The 25,281-nt window shown below is 43.6% G+C and overlaps 1 protein-coding gene across 7 annotated transcripts in view; it reads left to right on the top strand.

Moving 5' to 3' along the window:
* TRAK1 (trafficking kinesin protein 1) overlaps positions 1-25,281 on the top strand; it is a 132,874-nt gene that overhangs the window by 79,596 nt on the left and 27,997 nt on the right. For all 7 annotated transcript variants that reach the window (XM_021717816.1, XM_021717813.1, XM_008068552.1 and 4 more), the window contains 8 exons: positions 6,151-6,227; positions 13,316-13,432; positions 16,394-16,494; positions 17,360-17,468; positions 19,376-19,454; positions 20,474-20,604; positions 21,261-21,335; positions 21,917-22,054. In XM_021717816.1, coding sequence (XP_021573491.1) covers positions 6,177-6,227; positions 13,316-13,432; positions 16,394-16,494; positions 17,360-17,468; positions 19,376-19,454; positions 20,474-20,604; positions 21,261-21,335; positions 21,917-22,054 — 801 coding nt within the window. In that variant the 5' untranslated portion in view covers positions 6,151-6,176. The remainder of the gene's footprint in view (positions 1-6,150; positions 6,228-13,315; positions 13,433-16,393; positions 16,495-17,359; positions 17,469-19,375; positions 19,455-20,473; positions 20,605-21,260; positions 21,336-21,916; positions 22,055-25,281) is intronic.

Here is a 25,281-nt window from a genome sequence, read left to right as displayed (position 1 = left end):
GCGATCCTTCCGCCTCAGCCTTCCAAGTAGCTGGAACTACAGGCACGTGCTGCCACACCCAGCTAATTTTTTTTTAAATTTATTGTCGAGATGAGGTCTCACCAAGTTGCCCAGGTGGGTCTCGAACCCATGGGCTCAGGCAATCCACTCACCTTAGCCTCCCAAGGCGCGGGATTACAGGCTGGGCCACCGAGCCCGGCTCCGGCTAATTTTTTAATTTTTTTGTAGAGACAAGATCTCACTGTGATGCCTGGACTGGTCTCGAACTCCTGGGCTCAAGCAGTTCTCCCACCTTGGCCTCCCAAAGTGCTGGGATTATAGGTGTGAGCCACCACATTTGGCCTGCATGTAGTTTTTATAATAAAAACTGTAGAAAATAAAAGCTGACTTAGCAAAAACTGATGCTAAGGTACAAAATTATTGGTGCGGGAGATTGAAAAACACCATTTTAATTAAATAAATGACCTATAAGTAAGGCAGAATGCAAACAACCCAAAATGCAAATATAATAGGCAGTCATGAATATCTTCCGTCTATTCATGGCTACTTGAATTAATTTTAAGAAAATAGCGTCTTTTTGAGAGTTGAGTTTTTCTCTTTATATGTGTATATATATATATGTGTGTGTGTAAAATATTTATTCATTCATTTGTTTATTTACTCTAGAGTTATGTAAAGTTGACATTAATGGAGAAATGTTATCAGAATTAGGTTAAGAAGTGATGAGAGCTATTTGTTCTAACAACCTTATGAGAATCTTTCCACCCAAATACGTGAATAAGAAGCAAAGCTTTCTACTCTAATTTCTTTTAAAAAAAGACTGATAAGGCCAAAATGTCGAGGTTTTTGTCAAGCCTGTTAAATTTGACATATACCATGGAGACACAGGGGTCCCTTAGGGAGGACGGATTGCTGTGATAGAACACATCGCAGATGTTGCGATGGAACTGCATAAGTCCTCTCCGCCCACCCGTTCAGGTTAGCCCTTTAGGTTCTGCTTCCTGAATGGGTTTCAGACCTTACTTGCTCGAGCCCCACCACTACTCTGTCCCCCACTTTCCTACTGGAGGGCTCAGATAGAACCCCACGTTAAGCTCAAAACCCCAATGTCCCACCATTGCTGTTTCCTATCCTGTGGGGTATCCCTTTTAGGGCCTTCAGTTGCAGTCACTCCTGAACTTCCCCCTGGCCGAATCTCCTTGGCATCAGGCAGGGACTCATTTCAGTTTCAGGACTTGCACACTGTAGATATTTGGGACTATTTTGGCTGCCATCTCATGTCTGTGAACAGAAACTGGAAGATGGGTGCCAATATTTATTCTTAAAGTCCATTTGGGGCATGGTTTAATTGGCATAAAAATTGCATTACTGATTTTCAAACTTAAGGAGCCCTCGGAACTGTGCCCCACTTCCATCACTCTAGATAACTGTGACAACCCAGTTACACATCTCCCTCCCTCCAGTCAACCTGCCCAGGGCTCTCCACTTGAATTTGATTTCATGATTCCTACTTTACCTACCATCTCAAGAATAAGCACTTTGTGGTTTCACTGGACAGTCCCATCTTTGATTTTCCATTTCACATGCCCATCCTGAAGGAGGACATCACTCTTGTCCCTCTTGTTCTAATGTGAAGCCCAGATTCTGTATACTTTTTGATCTACCTTTCACTCAGTCTTATCTCTTAAATCTTAAGCAAAGAGCCCACTTCTTGCCATCCTGCAGCCACTCAAGATTCCCCTGGATTAATCCAACAGCCTGGATGATAGCCCCTCTAAGTTGCTTTGACCTCCTCTCCTCATTTTTCCACACTGGAGCCAAAATGTTTTCTGAAATACAAATCTCAGGTGGACACTCCTACTTTGAAAACCCTCTGGTGGTTTTTAGTTGTCTCTTGATGAAAGTACCCAAACTCCGTAAAGGGACTTGTCAGTCCTGAACTCCCTAAACGCCTCCCCCTGGCTTCCTTGTTTTCTGTGTGTCCCAGGAGGACAGGTGTCCTGTCTTGTTCAGCCAGAACCTGGTGCATGGCAATGGTTGTTGGTGTTAGTTTGGCAGTGTCAGAGGAGTGGCATGTATACTCTATTACTTTGTTACAGTGGGTAAGTAGGCTAACTGAATTTTTTTTCTGGAGTTTGGACTGTAATTTTCGTGTATTAAGTTATTATAGAGGGATATGACTGCTGCTTTACTTTTGGGGGGCACATTTTTGGGTGTAAGTGGATTTATTTGGTAGCACTCTCTGGGTCAGAATTGGAACATCTGTTTGAAATACTGCTCCCATGGAGAGAGAAACTTGGCCACAGTTTTTTGTAGATTTAGTGTCTAGAAGGTTGGTACTTGAAAAGCACAGCCTGTACTTTCATCATACTGTTTAAAGGCAAGTTTTGTTATTTTCTCACCCTCATTGGTCTCACTCCTACCCCCGCATTTTTTGGAAGGGAAACCCAAGATGCAGCAATTAATCGATGGCTGCCCAGGGCCTCTTAGCCTGGGTAGAGTCTCCTGTGAAAACCTAAGCCTTCGAGCTTGAGGTCAGGGTTTTTTCTTTCCTGTACCCATAAATGCTGTTCTTGCTGTTTACATACTTCCCAGACATTGATAATTTGTGCCAGGCCAGTCCAGCCCCAGCCTTGCTCTTGTGTTTTCATGGCTGTCTGTTTTCAACTTGGAGCCAAACTGATACAAGTGCAGTTCCTGTGACACAACCTCATTCTCTGTGACCTAGCTAGGTCCTCAATGTTGAATTCTTGACATCTCAGAGGCTCAGTGTTCTTATCTGTGGAGTAGTCATTGCTACAGCGCCTACCCTGCAGGGTTGCAGTGAAGATTAAATGAGAAAGCATATTAAATCCCTTGACATGGTAGGAGTATCATAACTGTTAACGGCTGCCTCTACTGGCTGCCTCTTCTTATTTTGAAATTTGCCACTTGCTAGTTGTGTGATATTGGGTGAGTTATTAGCCTTTCTGGGCCATAGTTTGCTGTTTGTAGAACAATGTTTTGTTTTGTTTTTTTGAGTTGGAGTCTCAGTCTGTCACCCAGGCTGGAGTGCCGTGGTACACTCACAGCCCCTCCAGCATCAACCCGTTGGGCTCCAGGGATCCCCGGCAAATTTTTTATCAATTGTAGAGACAAGGTCTCGCCAAGTTGCCCGGGCTGGTCTTGAACCTGCAGACTCAGGCAATCCACTTGCCTCAGCCTCCCAAAGTGCTGGGTTTACATGCTGAGCCACTAAGCCCTGCCTGTAGAACAACATTAATGCAAATACCTAGCCCCATAATATTGCTTTGAGGATTGCATGAAATAGTCCATATAGAGGAATGTGACGGTGGTACCGAGCCATAGTAAGTGTGCTCAGGTAAGTTCTACTGCTGCTGTTACTAATTTATTTTAAAAGTGGACTCAGGAAGGAGCCCAGGATCCTATATTGTACTCAGGTGTATATTTTCTGAAAAAATAATTTTAAGTAATTTTTCCTATCTGGGCATAGTCACTACAGATTTTTTTTAAAGCATAAAAAATTAAAATTTGTAATTCTATGCAAATGTCAATATTTTTGTGGCTATCCTAATATTTTCTATATACTATAAATTGATGCATTTATTTCTCCCCCTCACCCACAATTTTGGATTATTTGTATTTTTATAAACATAGCTGGAGTGATTGCATACTTCCGTAGCTTGAGCTAGACACTAGTTTTTCATTCATGCTTCTGACTTGTGTAGTTATGCTAAGTCAGAGACCCCAGGACTTAGGAGAGGTCCCTACACACCAAGCACCCCAAGCTGCTACAGTTATCTTGTCTCAGGGATGTGAAAGGGCACACCTAGTCCTTGTCTGTATATGCATGGTGACAACGTGTACCTGACAGTATAATGCTAGAAAGACCATTGGCCCAGATATACATTTTATTGTGTTCAATTGTTAAAGTTTTTAAAACTTTTTAAAAATTGGTTTTACAGAAGGGCAATGCAAGGGCTCCTTGTGGTGATGAATACAAGAACCCACATAGGTGATGAAATTACACAGAGCTTATGACACACATGTGCAGACCTCACACACAAGTGAGCACAAGTAAAACTGGGGAAACCTGAGAAAGACTTATGGATTGTGCCAATGCTGATACCCTGGTTGTAATCATGTGTCTTAATTTTGCAGAATGTTACTTATCATTGAGGAGGACTGGATAAAGGGTATATGGGGGTCCCTCTATGTTATTCTTGTGGTCGCATGTGGTTTATCTACACATGACTAAGAATATTAATAACTACAATTATCTCAATTCAAAAAATTAACTTTAAAAATTTAAGTACAGTCTCTTATTAATATAATGTTAGAGAAATAGCAGCTTTGAATATTTTATGTTGTAGGGAGACAAGGAGCCAGGTTAGTTAAAATGTAGCCTGGTTTTTTTGTTTTCCAAGAAAGCAGAGGACTCAGTCCTCTGAGGAGAGCAGATTGTCATTAGCAGGCCTTTAAGTCACAACACAAGGTTAAACACAGAGGCCACTTAATCGCAGTGGTCTGTTTCCTGGTGAATAAAGGGTAGGATGTGGATGCTTTCTAGTGGGTGCTGTTTGGAGGACTCCGGGATCTTTATCTGCTCTTTTGCAGAACATCACTGCCGTGCAGGGGGAAGACTAACTCCTGTCGATGGTATAGGAGTCTTCACGTAAGGGCTTGTGACTTCAAGCTGATGAATTATCTAGAGCAATTTGAGCTGAACTTCATCTACATCAATTCGATTCTGGCTTAAACCCTCCCTTATAAATCTCCCTTGCCTTTCCCTCTCTGGCAGCTCTGTCTGAGGCAGCACGAGGGATCTTGCACGCAAGTGCTGGGTGGAAGGGTCCTGGCTGTGATGGTGCTTTGTTGGTAGGGTTTCAGATTTAGAACCAGATTTCAGGTTGCCTCCTTAAGCTAGAAAATCATTCCAACAGATCTAGTTTCTCTGAGCTCATTCACTAGGATGGTCTCTATTTGCATTTAATGAAATATTTAGAGACCTATTGAATTCCAGTTGTAGTTTGCTATTAGTAATGATACTGAGTTTGACTTAGTAATACACTTCAATTCTCAAATGCCTTGCATGAGTTGTTACTGAATGTGGGTCATTACAAACGCTTCAACTCTTAACGGAATTATTCTCTAGAGTCTTAGTTACAAAGCATTACCAAGAAGTTATTATTTAGCCCCAAAGTGACAGGTGTCAAAAAATTTTGCACTTTGGCCCTGCATCCATTTATATTCACTTCTCTCACAGAATAAAACTCATGCTACCTACTTGGTGTTTGTTGAACTGCAAATCATTTCCTTGCCATTGATTTAAAATAAAACAACCCTGAGGTTTTTTGTTTTGTTTTTGCATACTAAAGCCTTCTTTTGTTGCACAGCCCTTTTCTCCAACGGAAGGAGAACAAAGACCCACAGTCCTAAAGTGACTTGTGTGCACCACAGTAAACTGTGCATGTAATGAAGTAGTACCGTGTGTGTGTGTGTGTGTGTGTGTGTGTGTGTGTGTGTGTGTGTGTGTGTGTGTGTATAGCAGCAGCAGCAGTAGAGTCTTTTCGGTGTCGATTTAAAAAATGTATCACCCTAGTTTTTATGGTATGGAAACCAGTTGATTAGCTTTAGAATTTATGCCATTTGGGGAGGAAGGGTATTTGTTAAATAATTATACCAATAGTTGCTTTCTGAAGGATTCCACTCTGTCCATGTGATTGGGTCTATATGGATAGTGAGGTCTAGATCCTGCAGGCCTTTCTTTCTGATAATTCACTTATGGATGACTATGTTGCTGACCCCTCCTCTCCCACTTCAGTCTGTTGAGTTTACATGAGGCCAGAACCCTTTCCAACTTCATCACCTCGCCCTCACCACTATCTTTAAATATGCACATGCTCACACAATGTCAAGGCTTCACAGGGATTAGAAGTCATGCTCCATTCCCCAAAACTCATCTTCCGGTCACTGGAGCTGGAAAATGAAATCTAGGAGTGTTGAGTACAGTGTGGGTTGAGCCTGGCAAAGCCAATGCCTCTTTGTGCCTAATGTGCAGGCACAATGCTAGGGCCGCTGTTTTCAGTGGGTCATTTGTTTGACAGGTTTGCGACCTTGGTGGTCTCATGTCACTTTTCTTTTTTACAGTTTTATGTGCTGAAAGAGTTGGCCAGATGACTAAGACATATAATGACATAGATGCTGTTACTCGGCTTCTTGAGGAGGTAAGTGTTTTGGGGGAACACAAAAATAAGTGTTGATCATTGATTTTACTTTATTGGATTGCCTATTTCAGTGAGGAATCTTGACAATTGGGCCCTCTCAGGGTATAATTTAATGGCTTTATTTTTTAAACTAGTAGCTGTGTACGCCTTTGTAGCTGTAATTTTGTGTGGATATTTTAGATTTTTGAAGAAATGTATTAATGACACAAAATATGGTGACATTTAAATGCTTGCTAGAATACCCAATTTAAGATGTTTTGTAAAATCCTAAAATATATACTAACAATGTATTTTAAATGCACCCAAAAGTGTCAGAAAAAATGTATCATTATCCATGTCTTTCTAATGTATTTTAAGTTTTTACTTATGTCAGGTTAGTGGAAAGTTATGCAGTATCTACACTGAAATAAGCAGAATAAGCATGGCAAGAAAAATTCAGGAAAATTGTTTAGGATCAGGTGAGCTGCTTATATTCTAGAGACTATGGTTTTCCCAGTTTCCTCTCAGCATTCTGTTGGCAGTTGAGAATTACGGTGCTACAAAGGCCTCTAGAAACATGAGTATAGTATGTATACCTGCATGCCTAAAACAGGCCAAAACAGGGCAGGTTTTTAGTATTTGTTGAGTAATAGCTCATCCTTATATACTACCCCTGCCACCGAATCAGGCCTTAAATAACAGGTGCTGACTTTGAGACTTTGGTCTGCTCTAGACTCTAGAGTGACTTTGGGTCATGTGACTATTCATTAGCACCTTCCCCAGCAAGAGAGTGGAATGATGTGGGAGACACAGAAATCATTATTACCATTTTCAGCCAGTAGGAGGACAGGGTTAAACACAGACAGGACCTGGGAGCAATGGGAGCTAGAATTTTAGCGACAGGTGGGGGTGTGGGGGGTGGGCATTCTTTCACTATTCTTACATCTCTCTGTTCTGGTGTTTCTCTCTCTGCACATCCAGCATTCTGATACCTGTCCTGCAGTCCACTTCTGTCTGATCTCCTGAAGGGAAAGCCACAAACTCCTCAGCCCCACAGAAGTGACATCAGGGTGTTTGACTGTGTGACAGGATGTCAGGGGAGGTGTTTGGGGGCACAGGCCTTCTGCCTTCGGGTGGCACTCCAGTTTCACGCATCTTGGCAGCATTGGCCATGTGGCAGGCTTGCTTGCTTGGTACCACTGATTTTTGAAAATGGCTTATTGCTAACCCCTTCCTGCTGCATCCATTTCTCCAAACAATTCCACTATTCTCCAGATCTTACAAAGTGCTTCCTCCATCTGCTCCTCATCTCATATCCAGGAGTCAAGTCTTCTGAGATAGATCCTACATCCATTCATTTGTACCTTTGTTTTTATTCCAAAGCCACCATGCAAGCTCCTGGAGCCTCACTGGTGAGATTTTAGTTTCTCTCTGCTCTAATCTTCCTTGAAGCGGCCACTGTTCCAAGTCCTTTGTGATCACTTGGCCCCTTTCCCTGAAGCTCTAAGCTCCTTGGAGTGGCATTCAAGGCCACCCACTTGCATATAGTCCTGAATCCTTTTATTTGCTACTGTCACTGGGAACCTGGCTCCTGCTTTCCCACCCATGGCCCTGTGTTCCATTTGCCTCAGTCCGTTCCTGCTTCTCAGTCTCCTGCTGAAGGACCTTCTAGGGACCTTTGAAGCTGGCCCTGACCCCAGGTGGTCTGTGCCCCCTGCTGAGCCCTGAGTGCAGGAGTCCCCTTCAGTCCCATTTGTTTTGTTCATCTAGCTGGATCAGTTAGAAGCTTTTCCAAGGCAAGGATGATTTCTATTGGATGATTTCTTTTTCTTCTATTAACCTTAGAAATAATAGACCTTTGCTAAATGTCTACCTCTATTGTCATGCTTATTACTAGGGGTAAAATTTCACTGAGAGCTAAGTGTTGTCCACAAGTCATCTCATTGATTCTACAATAGCTTTCAGAAATAGAGACCACTGTTACCCCATTTTACAGTGGAGGGATCCAAAGGAATGGAAGATACCCATGATTATTTGGCAGGCCCTTATCCACTGGCATGGGACTCTTGCTTTTGGTTGCCAGGTTTACTGCCCTACTTAGTTTTTGTTAATATGGCTAGTTGCTTGTCAGTGGGACGTTTTTACTTTCAAAACATGAACTGGCTAATGTTTAAGGGGTACTGCCTCTGTGCGTATGCACTGCCTGCAGCTCTTGGTTGTGGTTGCATCTGAGCTGGCAGTGCTGGGTGATGCCTCCACAGGACAAGACCCTTCTCTCTGCTTACCTGTGCAAGGACCACTTCCAAAGGAGTCAAGGGCTAGAGCCCTTTATGCAGATGCTGGGCACCAAGAATTCACTTTTTCCCACAGTGAATTTCCTAAATGAATATTGCTGTTTAAAGAGTAGAATCTCATCTTTTTAAAAAATTGAGTTGCTGGAAAGTATATTGGTGAGGTGGTTTTTTCACGTGGTTCTTTGTTATGCCTTGTTTATCTTATTTTTAAAAGGTCATCATGATAATGTTCTGTTTGTATCTCTGTGTTCCATATATAATGCCATTCTATTCCTTATCCTGATAAGAGTCACACCTGAGTTACTGTGTTTCTTCAGAACTAGGCAGGTTTCCAGGTTAAAGTCTAACTGCCCCAGTAATGTGACAGTTGCATTGTACTGTGCTTTTCGTAGACTTGGCTCTCTGTCCTCTGTGCGTGCACTTTGGTTTGCATGTCTGCCACTCACAGGTGGGTGCAGGAAGTCAAAGCACTGCCCTTGGCTGCTGTGGAAAGCGTGCTTCTGGCTTTTGTTCATAGTATATCTTTGCACAAAGCTTGCCTTCTCCCCAGTTATGAAGAGGGTGATTCTGCTGGCCTCTTAGTCATGCTTTTTATCCTGAAATTGGTGAATGAGATGAATCAGCTGCTAAGTGTGGGAGGCAGACTGTTTCGAGTCTCTAGTGGGTGTGTCAGTTGGCTCAAGTATTTGTTGGCAAAAAAATCTCGGAGACTCAAGTCACAGTCTCTCTAGGCAAAGCGTAGTGAGAAGAGGGAGCAGGCAGAATGAGGTCCACCTTGCCTTGTTTCCTGGGGATTAAAAAACACGCTCTTGTAATAGTTTGTTTTCAGGGGTCTACATTACTTATTTGTAGACTCTTGTTCTCATTGTAGTTCAATGGTCATTTCCTAGCTATTTTCTTTTTTTTTTAGAAGTAAACATCTGTCATATGTTGACTGGCTATAAGAAATAGGAGGTTTTTTTTCATACTTGTAATTCTCAAAGAGAAACCCAGCCAGCATGTTGCCTTAGTAAAATTAGACAGAAAAAAACTAGAGCTACCACAATAACATTTTTATTTAGTTTTTCATTTCATCGATAAATATTTCTACTATAATTTTTTGCTTTTTTCTGGCAGAGAGCATTCTTTATAATTACTCTAAAAATGAGATTTCTGGTGTAGACCAGGGGAATACTCACCCCCAGAGGGCTGGGGAGAGGGGAGGTGGCCCTGGGGTCCTGGACTAGGGGTTGAGGTGTGATAGATAAGGGCAGAGGACTTCATTGTTGAGCTCACTACTCCACTTGTTTCTCTTTCACTGCCTATCTCCCATTCCTCTTGGTTTCTGGCCCTCCATGTGCTGGAACATTCCATATCTTGGCGGTGTCTTTCTGGATCCATCTTCATTACTATATTTTTTGCTTGATTTGTTTGCATTGAAATGTGCATATACAATGTGACTAAGGCATGCAAAATGTCTGTGCTTGTTGGATCTTAGCTGGTTGGATGCACGAAGGCAGTGCATAATAGGTAGTCAGGTAGTAAGTTGATAAGCATTAATTAAGCACTTGCTGGGTGTTCAGTGTGAGAACTTATTCTAAAAGAGAAATTTAGTAGACTTGAGTTAGATTTATGGAGACCATACTTGCAAAGAGAAGTGGACATTGGTATTGCAGTTTTAACCAAGTCTAGCTGAAAACACTTGGACGAGGTGCTAATTTTGAGTTGGCCTCTGGAGACTCCAGCTCTGTACAGCCTCCCTCATGCAGCTCTTTGAATCCTTTCCTCTAGATACCTAATATGTACAACTGCTGAGTCTGAGAAGTGACACAGAGCTATGAGATAGGGACCCTTCTTGGTAGACATACTGTGGCCACAGTGGCTAAATGCACAGGGATGGGCATCTTGGCTGATTGGGCAGAGACACTGCATCCCCTTACGTAGGAGAGCCCTCTCTACATGCTCCACGTTTCTAGGAGACGAGGGCACATTGTGGGAATGAGTTGGGATATTTATGGTTCATTTGAGGCAGTACTTGACTGGTTTCTGGGACTGTGGTGACAACATTACAGGGTTGGGGAATTTGGAACACCTAGGAGAGAGACCTTATTCTGCAAGAGGGAGCCAAATTGCTGTTGAATCCAAAGTCTTCTCAAACTATACTTGGATTTCAAGTGCTGTTCTTGTAATTCAGTGGAATTCCTATGGTTGGCACAGGGAGGGTGCTGCTGTTGCACAGAATAACCAAAGCTCCTTATTCTTTTCATTGTAAAACTTAATGATTAATGAAGCTGGAAGAGGTTTTCAAGGATTCGTCAGTTAGCCTGCCCCTCCACCCAACCCCAACTTAACAGATGGGGGAACTGACATTCAAACAGAACCCAAACTGTGCCACTATAGAGTGGGATCGTTCACCTGGAGCAGATAGACTTGTGCCTGAATCTGCTGTAAGAAGCTCATCTTAGCTTGAGACCCAGTACTCACATAGGTACATACATGACAAAAGTTTAAATGTGAAGCGATACCTTTATTATGTGGAATGCACTGTGGTGTTTTTGATTCTGTGCTGTTGGATTTAATTTAAAGCAACATGCTAGTTGCCAATACTAAAATGGTTTCTCAACCCACTAATGGATTTGACACCTATGGTTTGGAAAATCTAATCTATAGTGTACCTCATCCTTGTGAAACCAAGGCCATTTGCCTAGGGCCACGTGGGTAGTTAATAGCTGATGTCAGATCAGAACCTAGGATTCCTCTCCAGCTTTTTTCCTACATAAACTATGTTTCCATTTTTTATTTTAAACCATGTGAACAGAGTAATTATCACAGACTTTTAAAATGACTTAGTTGTGGTAGCACGTGCCTGTAGTTCCAGCTACTTGGAAGGCTGAGGCAGAAGGATGGCCGGAGCCCAGCAGGTCGAGGCTGCGGTGGCCGGGAGCGGCCACTGCACTCCAGTCTGGGCGACAGAGTGAGACTCCAACTCAAAAATAAAATAAAATAAAATAAAATAAAATAAAATGACTTAGTTTTTTAGGCTTTTTCTCTCCTTGCCAAGTCCCACAAATTGAGCAAGTCAAATCTAGCCATAGGGGTGAATGGATAAGTCTGCTTTTGGTGATGGCGTCTGTCCACTATTAGGGGACATCTTTCTTCCCACACAGGCAGCCATGCCTTTATATGCCAGTAAGCATTTTCCTCTGTGTACTGCTCTAATTCAGGTCATCAGCTGAACTAAACAGAAAATTCTGTGTCCTTAACAATGTCTTTGCCTCTGAAGTATGACAGTTTTATGCATTATACTTCCATTTTGAAAGTTGGTTCTTTTAAATGAAGCCCAAGTAGCCTTTTCTAACAAAAAAGAATTTAGTTGTTTTTCTTAGTAACTTTAAACATCTTTGTTTCATACGAGGCAAAAATAAGGAACTCAGCTGTGCAAAGTGGCTCACATCTGTAATCCCAACATTTTGGAGGGTGTAGGTGAGAGGATTGCCTGAGTCCAGGACTTCGAGACCAGTCTGGGCAACTTAATGAGACCTCGTCTCTACAATAAATCCAAAAATTAGCTAGATGTGGTGATGCACACCTGTAGTTCCAGCAACTTGGAAGGTTGAGGCGGAAGGAATGTCTGAGCCCAGAAGGTCAAGGCTGCAGTGGCCATGAGCATCCCACGGTACTCCAGCCTGAGTGACAGTGAGACTCCAACTCAAAAAAATAAAAAATAAAAAAAAAAAGAAGGAGAAGAACTCAGTAAATTCTAGACTAATGTATGCTAAAGAGGCTGCTTCCCTGTGTCAGCTCTAAGCTTTATTGTAAGAGTGTTTTAGACTCTCTTCTTTTTTTTTGAGTTGGAGTCTCACTCTGTCGCCCAGACTGGAGTACAGTGGCCGCTCCTGGCCACCGCAGCCTCGACCTGCTGGGCTCCGGCGATCCTTCCGCCTCAGCCTTCCGAGTAGCTGTAATTACAGGCGCGCACTACCACGCCCAGCTAATTTTTTGATTTATTGTAGAGATGAGGTCTCGCCTGCCCAGGCGGGTCTTGAACCTGCGGGCTCAGGCAATCCACTTACCTCAGCCTCTCAAAGGCGCAGGATTACAGGCTGAGCCACCGAGCCCGGCTTCTTCTTTTTTTTTTAAGTTAGGGTCTCATTCTGTCTCTCAAGCTAGAGTGCAGTGGCATGATGATAGCTCACTGTAGTCTCCACCTCCTGGGCTCTATCAGTTCTCCTGCCTCAGCCTCCTGAGTAGCAGGGAGCATAGGCACGCACCAGGGCTAATATTTTAATTTTTTTGTAGAGGTGAGGTCTTACTAGGGTGGTCTCGAACTCCTGGGCTCAAGTGATTCTCCTGCCTTGGCTTCCCAAAGTGCTGGGATTACAGGCTTGAGCCATCATGCTTGGCCTATTTTAGAATTTCCATATTCATTAATTCATTCCTTTATTCATTCAACAAATAGCTACTGAGTGTTTTTATATGCAGGGTCCTGGCAATACAATAGACCATTTCTCAGATGGATAGGCAGTTATCAAATGAATACCAAAGTAGTTGCAAACAAATGCTTTTTGAAACATTTTTTTTTTCTGGTGGAACAAAGATTTGTTTTCATTAGATTTTATGGCTTCCTTTTCATTGCTTGATGTCTGCTTAGCTCTTGCATACTTTATAGGCAGAGGTTATTCCTCTTTTAACAGGCATCAAATGCCAACACAGATGATGATCAATCCTTTGTTATTTCTAGATGTCCTTGGTTTCCTCAGTTGACACTGAGCACTGTTGACTCCTTCAGGAAGTACAGTTTTTTTGAATCCCTGTTCTCCCTCTTGCCTTTCATAGAAAGAGCGAGATTTAGAATTGGCTGCTCGCATCGGCCAGTCGTTGTTGAAGAAGAACAAGACACTAACTGAGAGGAACGAGCTGCTGGAGGAGCAAGTGGAACACATCAGGGAGGAGGTAAGGCACTAATGGCAGAGGTGTCTGGAGGGCCCCACCGCAGGCTTAGGAGCCACTGGCATGGCTACAAGGAGATGATATACTGGGGTCCTAGTTGGAAAGGCCCTCCCCAGGGAGTGCCCAAGGCCTGAACCTACAGCTGCCTATTCTGGAGTGGCCTCCTGGAGGTTAGTAACTGCCTTCCTGCAGCTCCTTCTGTTTCCTGTGTCTCCTCTTTGGGAAGTGTTGACGGGCCTGCTCAGAGTAGTCACGGACTTCAGTTGGCCATTAGGCCCTTAGTGCCCTGTTGCATGGGCAGACTGGATGTATTGGGTCAGCCACAGTCCTTGTCCTCCAAGTGTTCAGATGCTAACTATGTAGACTGATCAAGACACTGCATGCTTGGTAAAAATGCACACAGGGTAACAAAACAACGAGTAGGGGCTCCTGAGTCGTGCTGGGTGTGGGCAGCTGGAGAAGAGCCCCATTAGGAGACCAGCTCACATGCAGAGGCAATTCATATTCATTGTGACAATATATTTTTTTGTGTGTAAAACAAAACAAAAAATCGCCTTTTGTTTTCATGACAGAAACCCTATTATTTTCATGATATAACTCTTGGCTGATGGATATTGGTGGTGAGAAGAAGGGCATGAAACTTTTAGGCTTATATTCAAGGGACCTAGGTTCAAGAGGAGTGACACTAATGTTCTGGAAGGGATGTGATGTGGATGAAGGAGGGCAGCTGTGGAGTCAGACAGGGTTGCTAGAACAAGGATTAGAAACGTAGAACCATACTCTACTTCATAGCTTCTTTCCTATCTCTCTAAATGTCCTTTTACTAGTGAATATTAACTGTGAGGACTCTCCTCCTTGTTTCTTCTCCCTTATTTTGTATCAGAAACTTGCTTAGTGGGAGAGGATGTCCTTGTTCAGTCCCTAAGATGTGTTTAAACTTTTCCTCTTTAAAGCTATTCCTGGTACACTGTTGTCTGGGCTTGATGTTTGTTTTAATAAGATGCAGTATCATTCCCACTATAGAAGAAAAGTTTTAATCCTAGGTTTTCTTTAAAAGATGATAAGGCAGAATACTAGGAGAAATAAACTTGTACTGATTCCTGCATTCTCTGTCCCCTGTGTCATGACCTGAATTTCCCTTCTTCCAGGTGACTGGGGAGAAAGCATGCAGGTCACCCTGGCTCCCTCTCAATACCTTCTGAGCAAGAGCGACATGCCACCCAGTCACCAGCAAATGGTCATCCATCAGCTTCTTCACAATACACTCCTTGCTTGAGACAAACCTCACCTCATACAAAGAGCATCTGACTCTGAGAGTAGAGATGCCTTTTTTTCCCCTTGGAAAAGATTTGAATTTGAGAACTATAATGTGTTCCCCTTTGGCTTTTTTTTTTTTGAGTTGGAGTCTCACTCTGTCACTCAGACTGGAGTGCAGTGGCCGCAGCCGGCCACTGCAGCCTTGACCTGCTGGGCTCCGGTGATCCTGCCGCCTCAGCCTTCCAAGTAGCTGGAACTACAGGCGCGCGCAACCACGCCTGGCTAATTTTTTGATTTATTATAGAGATAAGGTCTCACCAAGTTGCCCAGGCGGGTCACAAATGGCATACTATTAAATTACCAGTCTAGCAATTGAAGCTAAAACCTTAATGCACATAAAATTGGCAATACATTCATTGTGTAGTGTAGGTAAGTTGCAGTAAACCATAGACCTTCAAGTCCAGAAACAAGAAAGAATTAAAATATAATTGTGATTCTTGTTTTTAGCACTAGTTCCATAGTCCTGAATGGTAAAACAAGTAAATAATTTTACAGCACAAGTTTATTTTAAAACTTCTAAGTATATATAGGCCTGGACATTAGTGGCTCACATCTGTAATTCCAACACTTTGGGAGGCCAAGGCAGGAGGATCACTTGAGGCCAGCAGTTCAAGACCAGCCTAAGCAACATAGTGAGACCTTATTGCTACAAGACAGTAAAAAAAAATTAGCTGGGCATGGTAGTGCATGCCTGTAGTCCCAGCTATTCAGGAGGCTGAGGCAGGAGGATTGATTGAGGCCAGGAGGTTGAGGCTGTAATGAGCCATGTTGGTGCCAGTGCAGACAGAGTGAGACCCTGTGTCTAAAAATACCAAACCAAACCAACCAAACAAACAAACAAAAACTTACATATGTCAATGTGATTTGCAAAACCATCTTAGTAAGAGTCAGTATGGCTAGTTACTGATGGTGTTACCTCTTTCTTCCAGGAAGAGGGGTTCTGTGGATGGAGTCAGATGGGGCTGCTCAGACAAGGATTAGAAGTTTAGAGCCAGGCCCTACTTAGCTTCTTTCCTATCACTCTAACTGTTCTTTTTCCAGTGAATTCCTGTATCTGAAGTTCCTATCCAGTGAACATTGAATAAGGTACAAGGTCTGGCAGAGCTTGACCAGGAGCTCTGTGAAGGTTCATCGTAGGGTGGTTGGTTGCTGTGTGGTTGTCCAAGTGTGAGAGCAGGGGCTGACAAGCTGCTTGTACTGGCCCATCCAGAGCTGGCATTTTCAGGATCCAGTTCTGAATGGGATTTGGTTCTGGTATACGGGAATGGCCTCTTCTCTCACTTGGTAACATGATCCATTTTTCTGGCCATTTTCCCAGCAGGTCATCTGGCTACTCCCAAGGCCCATGTGCAGTTTCATCCCCCTAGCCATCATTCTAGAGCCTTCTGGTCCCCTCTCTGTTCATCTCTTTACCAAAGTAAAAATTATTAGTTTAGACAGAGGGGCTTCTACCTAAAAGTAATCACGTTTTTCTTAAATGGGAACAGATACAGCCCTTCTTTGAATAGCATGAAGTTCGTTAAATACCTTAATCTTCAATGGAGAGATTTAAAAATCGTTGTTGCTACGTATTAAGTATTTGAGCATGAGTAGGGACGGAATTACCTTCTGGGTAGCAAGCAATGGACCCTGAATGTGTTCATGTAGGTGTCTCAGCTCCGGCATGAGCTGTCCATGAAGGATGAGCTGCTTCAGTTCTACACCAGTGCTGCGGAGGAGAGTGAACCCGAGTCCATTTGTTCAACCCCGTAAGTCACCCGAGGCTCCACTGCATTTCTGGAGGCCAGAGCCCAGGCTGGCTGCCATTGATGTTCTTGGAGTCACCTAGGCAGGGTCACCTTCACCAGCAATGCAGGTCAGGTGCTCTCAGCCTTCTCCAGACCAAGCATCCCAAGTGGCTCAGACAGATTGATTTTACTATTTTAGTGGGACATAGAAGGACAGGTTTTTAGTTTTCCCTTTCCTGGGTCTTATTGCTCATTGTCAGTTTAGATTGATTTGCACTGGCTTGTTAATAGGTAACAGGTTAGGCACTGCTAGGAGGAAATTCAGGGCTCTGGAGCCAGTGGACTGTGGTGGGTTCTTGGGACAGAAAGCATGGGGAGTTCTCCAAGAGTCAGCAGAATCTCATGTTGGGAGTATGAACTCTAGAGCTCAATGGCCTGGGCTCAGATCTCAGCTCTGCGGCTTCCTAGCTGCATGCTGTTTGCCAAGTCACTTAACCTCTGTACTTGTTTTCTCCATTTGTAAAGTGGAGATAACAGTAGTACTTGGGTCATAGGGCTATGATCATTAATTGCGTTAATGCATGCAGAGTGCTTCAAACAGTTCTTGGCACATAGAAATGAATTATGAGTATCAAACTCCCAGACTCATGTGACAACTGTGAATTGTGGATAAAGGACTGGGATATAGGTCCAAAGTGGTGGTGAACCTGTGTTTGGGGTGTGGGGAGTGCTGTCTTCTGGGGTTGGGAGAGCAGGATGGGTCATTGCCGCTCCTACAAGTCCCATGGTGAACTTTCTTTGAAACAGTCTTTCTTTGTGTCTCCACGTGGTTTGCCAGGTGGTGGGAAGAAGTGTCTCTCTAGACTGAGTGTACTTTCTCCCTCAGGTTGAAGAGGAATGAGTCATCCTCCTCAGTCCAGAATTACTTTCATTTGGATTCTCTTCAAAAGAAGCTGAAAGACCTTGAAGAGGAGAATGTTGTACTTCGATCCGAGGTGAGGTGCTAGAGGGGAGGTGGCCCCATTTGCGTTATCTAGCAAGATTAGCCATGGTTACAGTGCTCTTCTCAGAGGTGACAGTCTGTAGAAGAGCTGCACCGAGCGCTGAGCAGATGTGCTTCCTTTGTGTGCTGGCACTGCTTTCTAGCACAACACACACCTTCTGGGCTGGGGCAGGTGAACTTGGTGGATGATGCAGTGTGTGGACCGGGAAGGGTTGCAAACCCTCCCGCAGTGAGGTCTTCTCATGGTATTTTCCAGCTTTGACTCCAGTACCTGAGGAGAAACCCACCCACAACTTCATATTACTGCAGATCAGTTATGTCCTAAGAAATAGTACACAGGAAACTTAGAGCCATAGTCTTACACAATTAACTTGAAAGGTTGAACTGAGGCAACTTGGGAACTCGTGGTTTTGAGTATTTCTTACTGGCAAGGCATTATGCCAGGTACTTTGCCCACATTTATTTTTTTTAGTCTTTACCACAAGGCTGACACTGGTTACTTCCATTCTCATTTACAGTGAGACAAGCAGAACCCAGACTGCTAGGTGTTTTGGTATTCCAAGGTCATGTGAGTTAGTGACAAAGCCAGGATTTGCAAGTCTGTGTCTCTAAGCACCATGTTTTTCCCCTTCACCCACTGACTGCCCCACTCTAGAAACACTGATGCCTGCAAATTTAGTACTATTTGTCTTAATTAGTGATGAGTTTATGTTCTCTAGCCAGAGGTGTGGTGTGATACAGTATGGCCCCATTTATCAGGTCCGTGTTTGCTAGGTTTGAGTGGTGTGCCCATCTTGGCCTGCCCCAGGGGTCTCAAAGCCCCTCCAATAGGACAGACTGTCTGTCACCTTGAACTTGCCCACATGTCAGAAAGATCTTCACATCTGGTGTGAACAAGACGCTCTTCTGCCAGTCATATTCTTTTGGACTTCACCTCTTCCAACCCCTCATTTATTGATGGGAAGCATAAGCCCAGATTGACCCAGAAGGTTGCACAAGTTTCCTCTGCCAGCCAGTGACTGAGCAAGACTACAGCCCAGTGTTCCCCATTCTGTTTAGTCTCCCTTCTAGTACCTGCCCCAGGTAAATGCTCCAGGCCTGGCACCCAGCAATTCAGCCCAGTCAGAATCTTCACCCAGAGCTAGTTGAAGCAATCTGATCCCATCTATAGATTTCTGCTACCCCACCACTGTCCTCAGAAGTGTAGTGTTTCTCTGGGTCCAAGACCCAAGGGCTCAGAGACACTCATCTCTAACTGGGGTATTTTCTTTGGGCTTTCAGATCTTTATCAGCCCATCTTTTCAGCTTGAGCAAGTTTTCCAGAGTCCTAGAATTCAGAGTCCTGGGATAGCACTTGGCCTTCTGTATTTTAATGCTTTCATGTTAGAACTTGGTCTTATTAAGCCGAACACAATAGGTTTAACTCCAACTCAGAAGAACCTCATGGTTCAGTGCCTGGCATGTAGTAGGTGCATGGTAAACGTCAGTCATTCTTGTGTAGTTATCCTTCAAATGCCTGGTGGGGAAATGGCCTAGGCACTGTGAGGGTCACAAAGTGTTCATGTCCATGAGCCGGGATAGACACAAATGAATAGACAGACTGATACAATGGCAGTGCTTAATGGTGTTTTCAGCAGTGTGCTATATCTCTTTTGTGCCAAGCGCTTTGTGTGGCGCCCTCTAGTGGTGTGTGCTCTTCAGCTTTCAGCGTGCGTGTCCATTAACTAAGCAGGAAATTCAGATTGACTTTCTGTATTTGAGGCAGCCAAGGGTGACAGGTGGGGAGATGCTGTGGGTGGCTTCCCAAACCCAAGTTAGCCTTGCTCCATGCCTCAGCCCTTGCCTGCCCCACCAGGCCAAGTGTGAATACGAGGCCTCTGACCTGGGTCTTGTTCACAGGCCTGCCAGCTGAAGACAGAGACCATCACCTATGAGGAGAAGGAACAGCAACTTGTCAACGACTGCGTGAAGGAGCTGAGTATGTCCCTGACTCACCCTCTGCATCCCCTGCCCCCTCTTTTTACTGTCCTTCATCTGCTGTCATTATGATTAGACAGATTTGCATCACCCTAGATAAAGTGCAGCCTCCTCATCAGCCTGTGGGTCACTGGCATTTTTCTTAAAACTAGAGTTCTCCTTTAGCCTTGTGTGGTACCTTCCTCCCCATTTATGAACTGGGTGCTAGGCTGTCAGCTGCACATTATCACAATTTCTTACTGAGATAGATATTCAACTTTAATTCTGGCTTTTAACTTGAATATTGGAATTATTTAATACCTAAGTTAGGCCCAGCTACAGAAACCTGTGCTCAAGGTGTGGAAAAACTACTTGTTGCTCGTAATTTGATTTGTGGAAGTTGAGGCCAGGGTTCTCAGTTTTGCAAATAAATACTTTCCCTTCCCTCTCTGTGATAAATTTACAAGTTAAGACAAAAGAGCAAAATACTAAGCAAAGGAAAACCCCATGTTCAAACCTAGTAAAATGAGTTATGGCTCTGAATATGGGTTGAAAACTCAAAGGGAATTATATGCATACTGTTGGTAGTTACTTTCTAGAACAGGATGCAGCAGGGTTTCCTGTAGAAACGTTGATTTGCTCACGTGTGGTTCATGGGGATTTGGCCGGAAGCACCCATGATTGGTGTGGCACCTCCTGGGTGATTCCCAGAGCCCATCTGATTTGCTCTGGGGAGACAGCCTTGGTTGGTGGGATTGGGTCCCCATACTGAGCCCAGAAGCAACAGTTCCGGAACCAGGTTTCTTCTCATGACTGAGTCTTGAAGAAGTCATTTTGCTTCCCCTGTGGTGAAATGATCACTATGATTTCCTTCTTTCTGCACACTTTCCACTTCCTGTACCCCACCCACACCCTCAGTAATAAAGATGGTCGGTAATATAGATGTTTTCTTCTTATGCAAATCACAAAGAAACCATTCTCTCTGGGTCTGCGTGTGTGGTTTTCTGACTTACTCTTGTGATTGTGGTTTCTTTGTCAAAGGGGATGCCAATGTCCAGATTGCTAGTATCTCAGAGGAACTGGCCAAGAAGACTGAAGATGCTGCCCGCCAGCAAGAAGAAATCACACACCTGCTGTCGCAAATAGTTGATTTGCAGAAAAAGGCAAAAGCTGTAAGGCTTCTCTGCTTCTCTGGCTGGTACAAAATAGTCGTGCCGAGATGGGGAAGGGGCATTTACTCCAGAAGACTGTGCCCTTTAATTTCATATCTTAAGAGTTTGTGCTGCCCCTTTGGAGAAAAAAAACTTAGTGGATCCTGTGGTATAAGACTCATCACCCTGAATTGGCAAGGGATCTTATTTGTGGCTTCTTATCTCCTAAGGATAATCTGCAAATTAGTAGAATTAGTTAAAAAGATGTAAATGTGGAGTTTTAAAATTTAACTTATGAATCAGCTAGTCTAGTATTTGTTTTTACACAGTGTACTATGTTCTGCAGCAATATAATGTCACCTTTAGATTTAAGACAAAGCAGCGAAATCAGTTTCATTTCCCTTGTTAGGCATTAGGACTGTGCCATAAGCATGGGGTGAAATGCTTCTGGAGAACTAGCTAGATGGTGGTGGGGGCGGGGGTAACTATAAAGAATAAATATGGATATGGGAAAGACTTTGCTTTCAAAATTATATAAAAGACAAAATTCTGTTCCAGTGCAAGATAAGCATCTCATTGTAGGAAGAGATGAGATCGTAACAGATAAGGTAATAAGAGGGAATAACATTGAACTAGCTAAGTATCTTAGAAGATGATGTATCTTTGCCACATTTTAGTGCGCAGTGGAAAATGAAGAACTCGTCCAGCACTTGGGGGCTGCTAAAGATGCCCAGCGGCAGCTCACAGCCGAGGTGAGCATCTCTCCTTCCTTTTTACAGGGCCTCTGATGGCAATGAAGGTGGATCAGCCTCCCTTGACAGCTTTGGTCACGTTCATCTTTGTAACCGTTTTTATACTGAATTTAATTTCGTTTTTACCCACAAAGTAGTTCCTGGGTGCCCCTTGATTCTGTGCCCATGGACCCTGTCACTGGTTGTGAGCAGTTGGGAGGCTGGGTTCCATACCAGACGAACCTGCCCGGGCAGACTCCCACAGATGTTCAAATAAGTGACACCCCGTAACACAGAGCACCCTGAGAGGAGCCTCTTTCACAGATGTGCGGGTGTGACGATTTGCTTTTTCTTTTGTTTAAAGTTGGTTTTATCTCAGTTGTCCATTGTTAGTATTTTAGATTTCTGAGTTTGTAAGCTTGCCCCCAAAAGCAAACTTGAGGACTCTTTGTTATCTGGTCAAAGGCCCACAGGGCAGCGGGTTCCCCATGCTGGGGGCTCTGTTAGGTAACTGTATCTTCCTGGCTCTTGGGTAGGTAAACATGTACATACTTGGGTGCTCAGGAGATCCTCACCCTCTGCATCTTTCCTGGTCTCTGCAGTTGCGTGAGCTGGAGGACAAGTACGCAGAGTGCATGGAGATGCTTCACGAGGCACAGGAGGAGTTGAAGAACCTCCGGAACAAAACCATGCCTAACACCACGTCCCGGCGCTACCACTCTCTGGGCCTGTTTCCCATGGTGAGTTGGTGCTTTCTTTCCAGCCGGGAGCAGCAGGGGTCCTGGTGATAGGAAGGTGGCAACTGACATTATGGCTGCTAGATTTGGGGCTTTACAGTTAGCTTCTCATCCTGCAGCTTGGACTTGGGTCTTAGTCAAGGACACTTGAGCTGAACTGGTGATTTCTTAGCTACATAAGACAAGTTATTTTTTGCTTTTTCCATTCCTATAAATCTATTGTCTTTTTTACTCCTGCCTTTAAGAAATAAATTTAGTAAGAACTTGATCTAGTAGGAACCTTAGGTATTTGGAAGATCTGACTTATACAGGTTAACTATCCCTAATCCAAAATCTGAAATGCTTCAAAATCCAAAACTCTTGGAGCACCAGCACAATGCTCAAAGGAATGGTCATTGGAGCATTATATATTTTGAATTTTCAAATTAGGGATATTCAGCCAGCATGTTATTTTGGAAATATTTCAAAATTCAAAATAAAATCCAAAACACCATTCCTCCCAGGTACTTTGGCTAAGGGATTACTCGGTCTGTACCTGATTTTTTCTGACTTATTAGCAGGAAGTTAATCTCCTTGTAGAAGTTGGACAACACAGGGCTGAACTCCTTGGCTGGTCATTTCCCTGTAAGGAAACGTTACAGGAGAATGAGCTTACTCATTTTATCTTCTACCAGACTAGTGTCCCTTGAAAGGAGGGGACTGTAATTTGTCACCTTTTCCCCTCTTCCTTTTAGTACTCTGTACCTAGCTTAGCACTTGGTCTGTTGTAGAATTGTAAACGCTTAATAGATATTACATCCGGGGCCGGCCTCTGTGGCTCAGTCTGTAATCCCAGCACTTTGGGAGGCCGAGGCAAGTGGATTGCCTGAGTCTGCGGGTTTGAGACCCACCCGGGCAGCTTGGTGAGACCTTGTCTTTACGATAAATTAAAAAATAGCCAGGCGTGGTAGCGTGCGCCTGTAGTTCCAGCTACTTGGAAGGCTGAGGTGGAAGGATCACCGGAGCCCAGCAGGTCGAGGCTGCGGTGGCCGGGAGCGTGCCACTGCACTCCAGTTTGGGCGACAGAGTAAGACGTCAACTCAAAAAAAAAAAATAAGATATTACATCTGGATGATGGATGGACAGACGGACAGACAGACAGACAGACAGTCTGAAGAACAAACTCCCAAGATCTCCTTTATATTCAGGCTCTATTTCCATGGTTTGATGAAACACCAAATTCTCTCTGAGGAGAGAAGAGCTTTTGAGAGAAACTCCCCCCAAAATGAGATAGGAGTGGATGGCTGAACAAACATTTGTGAAATTTGGTCCCTTCTGAACTTGGCCTTTCCTTGGAGCTCCATCCCTTCAGCCTCTCATTGTGACCCCTGCAGATACTTTCCCCCACTCCCGCTCCTTGTCTGGTCCACTTTCCCTGAATCTTGATCTCTTCTTTGTTTTCGCAAATCAAAATGAGGGTAGAACTATCTTACACCTGCCCGACCTCAAGAAACTTGGTTGAAATCGAAGAGAAACAAAAAAGAAAGACACTTAAGTAATAATCAACTTTCCAGAGGGCAGATGGGTGATCCAGTGATTCCAAGATTCCCAGAATAGAAGCAAAGAACCTTCAGTCCCCTAAGTTTCCCAACCAACCACTAACTACGGCTCACACGCTGCCCTGTGCAACTCTGCAGGCTCCTTCCTGGCTTCTCCTCATTTCCCTCCTTTCTGGCTTCTTATCACTCTCAAGGACAGACCTGTCTTTGAAAATGAAACATTGCATAAGAAAAGCTGAACTGAAAATTTGCATTTCAGTTTCTTCTGGAGGGATCCTCAGCTTTCATATTTGCTGAGGTAAAGTTTTTGTTTGCCTTTTCCTGTAGCTGTTGGCGCAGCCCAATTTTTGAAGATGGCTATTTTTAAAGTGCATTATGCATTAAACGTATTTAAAGCAATCTAAAGATTGCACCATACAGAACGCCCAGATCTGCCTCTTTTGCTCCCAGCCATTCTGATTGCTGAATAAAACAGCGACTAGCAGTTTTTACTTAACTGGGTTCCCGATTCTCTTGCCTTATGGCAGGAGTTCTTAATCTGTGAGCCACAGACTAAACTCATGGGGCTTGTGAACTTTGAGGGAACATTATCTCTATTTTCATTAACCCCTAACTGTATTCAGTATTTACCTTCTTTATGAAGGTTGACGATGAGCCATAGTGATATTATCACTGCTTGTGACTTTGCCATCGGTAGAAGTCACAGGTATTTTGTGGCGCATTTTAGTTGTTACAGATGCCTCATAATAACACTGAAGCTGATCTCCATGTCACAGTAACAGTAATTAACAGTCCTGAAACTATATATTTTATATGAGGAGGACCCCCCCAAAAAAACACTGGAATTTATTAAAAACTGTGTATTTATTCTTGTATGTTTAAACTTCCATCACGTTCACATTACTCTTCATTTGATGCAGTGTACCTATCGAGATGCTTTTTCCCACTGTTCCATACTCTTCATTTGATGCAGTGTACCTATCGAGATGCTTTTTCCCACTGTTCCAGTTTTAGAACTCATGAATTTTGATGCCTTTTAGTACTTCTGCCATTTTTTTGTTTTGTCTCTTCCACATCAGCAAAACATTTCTTTTTGAGGACTTTTTTCATCCAGGGAAACAAAAAGTCTCTTGCAGTGAGATCAGGTTAATAGGGAGGGTGGGGCCTGAGGGCCATGTTGTTTTTGGTCAAAAACTGCTGAGCACTCAGCATGGTGTGGGCAGGTACGCTTGTAAATCACCCATCATGAAATGGGCAAATATATTTAAAGAATCTCCAAAAAAAATTCACTGAAGCCAAACGCAGCTTCTCACAACAATGCCAGCTGGTACACTGATACCAGTTCCTAGAACACTTACCTAGCAGGGGAATCCTGTACTATAAGGGACCTACCCTCCAAAAAATAATTCTGGGGGCTTTTGGGAGTCCCCTAGTATAGAGAACACAAACGTTGTTATATTGATAAATAACTGCCTTCCTTTGTAATCCTAATAATTTTTTTCATTAAAAATATTATTCTATGGCTGAGCACAGTGGCTTATACCTATATTCCCAGCATTTTTGAATGCCAAGACAGGAGGATTACTTGAGCCCAGGAGTTCGAGACCAGCCTAGGCAATATAGAGACCTCATCTCTACAGAATAAATAAATAAATAAAATTAACCAGGCATAGTGGCACACACTTGTAGTCC

This window comes from Carlito syrichta, unplaced genomic scaffold, assembly GCF_000164805.1.
Source record: "Carlito syrichta isolate Samal-C Ts95f unplaced genomic scaffold, Tarsius_syrichta-2.0.1 Scaffold311198, whole genome shotgun sequence".
NCBI lineage: Eukaryota > Metazoa > Chordata > Mammalia > Primates > Tarsiidae > Carlito > Carlito syrichta.
Note: the sequence above shows the minus strand (reverse complement) of the source record. Positions and strands in the feature narration are given on the sequence as shown.